At 47.8% G+C, this 6,335-nt stretch overlaps 1 protein-coding gene across 1 annotated transcript in view; it reads right to left on the bottom strand.

The window, feature by feature from the left end:
• Nucleotides 1–5,302, bottom strand: part of LOC125757781 (uncharacterized) — an 18,238-nt gene extending 12,936 nt beyond the window's left edge. The window contains exons 1-2 of the mRNA XM_049413936.1: nucleotides 5,204–5,302; nucleotides 4,548–4,631 (exon numbers count right to left, since the gene is read on the bottom strand). Coding sequence (XP_049269893.1) covers nucleotides 4,548–4,631; nucleotides 5,204–5,291 — 172 coding nt within the window. The 5' untranslated portion in view covers nucleotides 5,292–5,302. The remainder of the gene's footprint in view (nucleotides 1–4,547; nucleotides 4,632–5,203) is intronic.
• Nucleotides 5,303–6,335: the final 1,033 nt, after the last annotated feature.

The raw sequence follows: 6,335 nt of genomic DNA, 5'->3' as shown, positions 1-6,335 counted from the left end.
GTGCAGCGAAGCCCACTAGCAGGAAATCGTAACTGTCACGTACGTTACTAGCTGATGCTTTGTCTTCTTTAATTACAAAAAAGGCGCCCACGCAGTCTCCAGTCACCGTACGAGCACCCAAACGTCTAATAAATGCGCATGTGCATAGCAAAGGTTTCTTCAATTCTTCTTAGAGAACAGACCTTAGAGAACAGACCAAGCCACTTTGGAATAGCTTGGAATAGTGTCAGAGAAACTTAATTATGCCAACAGAGATTAGTACAAGATACCAATGAATCAGGTGGTCTGAAGCGTGATCGCATAGCAGGGGCGTAGCCAAGGGGGGGGGGTTCAACCCCCCCCGAAAATTTTCAATTTTGCTTGCATATATATACACGCACACATACAAGGGCACGCACGAACACACATAAAGTATGGTTGAACCCCCCCCCCCCCCCCGAAAAAAATTTCTGGCTACGCCCCTGTCGCATGGTGAACTCTGCACAACTGCGACGAGGCGCCGCTACGGATGTCTACTTCAAACGCCAGCTGCTACATTTCAGGTCAAATAATAAATGCGCAGATGATGGATTTCTTAGCGCTGCTGATGGTCTTAACAATCTGTATAAATTCAAGCGAACACTCGCGAGGTAACATAAAGCAGGGCATACACAGACATTTTAACGCAATGCACGTTCTCGAGTGCCTCAAGTTTCACCTCACTTGACGACCGTCGGACACATCGGATTCGAAGGGGATCGCGAAATAATTCGATATATCCATTATTAGAAATCGAAAATACGCCTGTAAGCTTTAATATTCACACGTCTCGGACAGTCTCATGAGATGACTGATTCTGAAGTTGCTTCGAAGCCGTAAATGTTTTATCAACCACTTTGCGGCGGCGCAACCCTTCTCGGCCACGAAGGGCTAGAGCTTCACAGCGTGACGTTTAGTTTTCGTCGCATACGCCACTGTCATCGGTGAAGCTTAACACGGCAAATCCCTCATTCTGGGAGCGCACTGAGTTATCCAGGCGCTTACATCGGAACACCACTGATACCTTGAAGAGTGACCTTGTTTGAAGCTAGTTGTCTTGTGCTAGTTGGTTCAACATAGCTTAAGGGAGCACCGCGAAAGACAGGGACGAAAGGCACACATACACCCACATGTAGCGCCGTATGTGTGGTTGTATGTGTGCCTTTTCGTCCCTGTCTTTCGCGCTTCATCCAAACTGACGTCGTAATGAGGCTGCTGGAGGTCTTAGCAGTCCCAGTCACTTCTAAGCGAACACTCGCGAGGTAACACAACAAAGCATGACACAGATACACAAAATTTTTAAAGAAGACACGCCATCAAGTACCTCTAACTTAAAAAAAAAAAGTTTTAACTTCGCCTCTCGTTGCTCTCGTCAACTTGACTAGGGAATTTCTGGGTACACCACGGCGCTAGTTTGCTCGGCAGCACAAGGTAGCCAATATGAAAACATGCTTACACCGCTAATATCGGGCGATGTTTAGGTGGCTTTTTAGTCTCGTGCGTCGCTGGAAACGCCGGCGCCACCGTCGGCGTGACGTGCTTGGCAGGATCACGTAGTCTCAGCGGCCGCGTCGGCTGCTTGTGGAGCGCTACCGCGTGCTTTGAAAACGAGTTTCAAGTACCACATGCGCTGCGGACTGTTCAAATACGGAAGTTTTCTCGCATTTTCTGCTCAATTGAAACCATTGTAATAGAGAGGTTGCCTCCGATAGTGACGAACATGGTGCTCTTCCGCTCGGTGCCGCAGTGCCGGGCTTACGCAACGGAGCCCAGTGTCAGCCTGCACCGGTAACCGCGGGACAAGAAACTGCGTGAAGCATGGGTTGTAAAGCTAAGAACCGGCAAGTAGCCGTCGGCTACGAGTCTCGTGTGCAACAAGCACTTCCGCGACGAAGACTTTCGTTACTGCGTCGGGCCTGCGATGTTCGGTGAGTAGCTGACAGCACGTACTGAGACGATGGCTCACGCGCGCTTCCCGCCGGCAAATGATGCTTATCTTCCACAGGATGGAAAAGGCGCTACCTTTTACCACGTGCGATACCATCTCAGAACCCTCCCGTGCGACCTCTTGATCGTCGGCCCCGTGCTCAGCGTCCACAAAATCGGCTGCAGATGCGCAACTCATTGTTTAGATACGTTGAATTAAAAAACTCACAGGGCCAAAGATGACTGGAAGACGAAAGCCATCTTCTTCTTGTCAGTCGATGTATTGATTATCCCGCGCCCCCCTCCAAAAGCGTTCTGCACCTAACGCGGTTTTGCACGGCCTTCGTGACCGATCACGGAGGCAATGCAAAGCGACCATGACGTTGAATACGTCATCATGTGACATCACGATATGTCATGTCATGGTGATGTCATAATGAAGTTACAAATTTAGGAGATCTGTGACGTCTTGATGACGTCATATGGTGACCTCATCACGTGACGATTATTTTTTGCGTCACTCGTCTTGACGCGGCGACGGTCAATCTTCCCATTTGAAGAGGCATATGGCTTTCGCCTTCATAAGCTACGCGACGTTTGCTGGTGGACGTACATAGCGACTGAGTCAAATGCTGCGGCTGTGTGCTGCATTTATGTTGGCAATAACATTCTTTCAGTCAAGCTTGCGTTCCCCTGACGCAAACACTATGTCCCAAATTTATTTGTGTCACTCTCAAACTGACGTTGGGCCTCTCCAACCCCATGTATTTTCTTGGAGCCTCATTTATTTACGTGGGAAAGATGCCACCTCGTGTGCGTTAAACACGACACTGCTGCCAAAACTGCTGGGGTACTCGTCAAATATTGACTATCTTGTTTTGCGGCTGCTGGCTGCTGCAATAACTTCTATTTCATTCACCGCTATTTCAAGTTCACGTGGGCCCTAGTTCACAGCCGACGTTTGCAGAACAAGTCCGGCGAACGTTACTGTATTTTCTTTCTTTTCTTTGACGTTGCATGCTACTACCACGCTCGGTCTCGTAGACTACTTCTCCTTCCATCAGCAATCTCGAAGTGGTGAAGCTTTGGTCTATGAATTTGTTGACAACAGAGAGCGGCAATTCACTGTAATGCAAATGTAACGATATTTAAGGAGCATTAAAAAAAGGCGTCGCATTTGCTCACGTTTTGTGTGAGCACCAAACGAAACGAATGCACTGAATAAAGAAACAGATGCAGCGGAATTTGCCCGCTGAGAAGGCCGATCAATACGCAGTGCGAGACAACTTGTCAAATTACGTTGAAACGTACACGAATTTAGACCGAAAAAAAAAAAAAACACTGAATCGTCGGGACGGCGCACCACAAAGTTGCCATGCGCACCGAAGCGTAGTTGTAACGAAATTGTTTTTGAACTGCTCTGATAGCGTCCGCGCAACAGTAGTTGTTTGTGTACTCACAAATTCTCATATTCTGCGGCCTAAAGTTCACAGCGCGCTGCCAAAACGCGCTCGTAGCAAAAGCGAAACCATCGCAGACGCTCATACATGCAGAGGCACCGTCAGTCGTCGCGAACCCGTGCGATCGCTCGCTTTGGGCTTCTTTCTGTTATGCTCCGTTTGGTTATACAGGCAGTCTACTCTAACGAGATATTTCACATATTTTTGCACTCAGCGAGTGACTACCTTTCACGCAAGAAGCCGGTTCAGGGGGTCTCCAACGCGGTGACCGCGTGAAGCGGGTGCTCGGTTTTCTGCAGACAGACAGCGATTGTAGACTGTCTTGTGCTTTCTGTTCATCGAAATTTATTCTTTTGACAGGAAAGAACATATTTTTTTTCGAAATTAGCTGCAGAAATGTCCCGGAGGGCTTCCGCGAGGTGATTTTGTAGAGCGCCGACAGCAAAACCTATGGGGCGCGCGCCGGCGGCACGCAATCGAGGCGCGTCCGATAGAGGACGACTCCGTAACTCCTCGCCGCCATATTTCGGAATTCAGTCAAGGGTGTCTTTACTTGGCTTTCGCTTGACTTGACGCTTTGCTTGACTCGAGTAGATGCGATGGAAGCAACAGTACCTTCAATCAGCGTCCCACCACTCGTTGAAGGCAACGTTACCCCACCCTCACCGTCGTCAGCGTCAACAACAGCAAGCAACGCAGAAGACAAGGCTGCGAAGAGACGAGCATACGACACTGAACGCAAGCGTTTGAAGCGTGCTGCGGACTCGGAACTTCGTGCACGAGAAGCTGCTGCGAGACGGCAACGACGGGCTGTGGATCCTGAACGTCGTGCTCGAGAAGCAGCAACCGTTCGTGAACGTTGAGCAGCGGATCCATCACTCGGGCAGCGCGACGCTTCTGCGAAACCCAATTACGCAACATTCACGCGATACCCCCACCACTCTGCGACGCATTTACTCGAGTTCCCCCCGTGGGAAGATGCGGAGGAGGAGGAGGAATAAACTTTTATTGAGACCAGCAATTTGTTTGGCTGGGCCTAGGCCTCCCACGTGGGGACGTCGAGGTCTTGCCTCTCCGCCGCCTCGCGGGCCTGCTGGGTCGCCCAAGGAAGATGCGGGTGACATTTTTTTTTTTCGAACTTACCTGGTTTTAGCACTTTCTCGATCAAGAACCGAGCAGCGATGAAACCGTCTTTGTGCGTTTTGTTACGCGCTGTACCGAGCCACACTGCGAAAATAGAAGTTAGCGTCATTGCTTTTAAAAGTGCTTTATATCTGCAGACAAGTTTTAACGTGAAACTGACAATCCTGTTCTTTATTCATAAAGATATTTGCTGGAGTAAAGCAGGCCTTTTCGAGGAGCCAATTACTGATGATTTAAAATGCATTTATACGAAAACACGAAAGCGCCGTTCCACGTGCATAGAATGTACAACGTCGATATGTGTTCAGGGCCATACTTTTTCTTTGGTTGTTTAAAGCATCGCAGCGATATTACAGCTTTCCACCAACGTGGCGCATGTCGTGATTTGCAGCTAGAGCCTCCGAGATCCACACCAAGCAGCAGGGATTACGTGTCTCGCTTGTCACTTCCCAGGTGTGGATTATGCGAGAATGCTTACCGCTTTTACCGCTGAACGCCCTCGTAATCAACATTGTATTATCTGATGGCATGAATAATTCATAAACAACTGTTTTCTTTTTCCGCCATACCATTGTGTACTACTTCAAGCCCTACACGCGAAAATGCCACAGTTCGAAGACGTCTGAGGAGATGGGATCGTGCGAAATAATGCTCACCGAAATCAACTCCATCGCAGGCGTGTGCCCTAATTTCATCTCGGCAATCCTTTGTCTTGACGACTTCGCCGTTGGACTTCATGAACATATCTGGCACGTCCTCGGTGGGCAACCGCCTGTCGGAACAAAACGCATCATACTTAGAGTAACTAAGTTTTCCTTGTTAAATTCGAAAGAAAGGATCTATGGTATCGCGAGTAAACCTTAACGGTCGGAAAGAATGTTTAAAAGTTGCAGCCATTCGACTCTGTGAAGGTATCTGATCTGCGGAGCTGATGGGCACACTTCCGTCTCTGCTCTCGTGGCCGCTCTTCATAGGCGCGCTGTCTTCACGCGATCTCACAATGCGCGACAGCCTTGTGTACGGATGACGGTGCCAACTCAGCGCCTGGACTCGACTGACGCGGCGAAACACGTACAGGTTTCTTTTTTTTTTTTTTTGCACATTAATGCATTAGTTCTTCCACCACAACCTAGATGGCCTCAGAGGTTTTTACCACTTTTAATGCTTCGAATACATTTTTTTTAAATGCGAAGCATTTCTTAGCGAACTTCTGCGACTTTGACCGTATCTATCTATCTATCTATCTATCTATCTATCTATCTATCTATCTATCTATCTATCTATCTATCTATCTATCTATCTATCTATCTGTCTATCTGTCTATCTGTCTGTCTGTCTGTCTGTCTGTCTGTCTGTCTGTCTGTCTGTCTGTCTGTCTGTCTGTCTGTCTATCTATCTATCTATCTATCTATCTATCTATCTATCTATCTATCTATCTATCTATCTATCTATCTATCTATCTATCTATCTATCTATCTATCTATCTATCTATCTATCTATCTATCTAGCCGCCTACGACTTTGTGCTCTCCTGGCCGTTTCGTTAATCGGATGTATACCAAAATTGGTGTGTCATAACATGGCCTTATCACGAACACAAATGACAGGTCATATCATGAAAATCATGACACGCATGTCATGAACAGCATTATTTACATTCCACGGCCTTTGGGCTCTTGCGGCCGTTCCGTTAATTTCATATATACCAAAATTGGTACGGCGTGACAAGAGTTCATGACGAACATAATGACAGGTCCTAACATGCAAATCATGACGCGCATGACATGTG

This window comes from Rhipicephalus sanguineus, chromosome 3 (assembly GCF_013339695.2).
Source record: "Rhipicephalus sanguineus isolate Rsan-2018 chromosome 3, BIME_Rsan_1.4, whole genome shotgun sequence".
NCBI lineage: Eukaryota > Metazoa > Arthropoda > Arachnida > Ixodida > Ixodidae > Rhipicephalus > Rhipicephalus sanguineus.
This window is presented reverse-complemented; position numbering and strand designations above follow the sequence as displayed.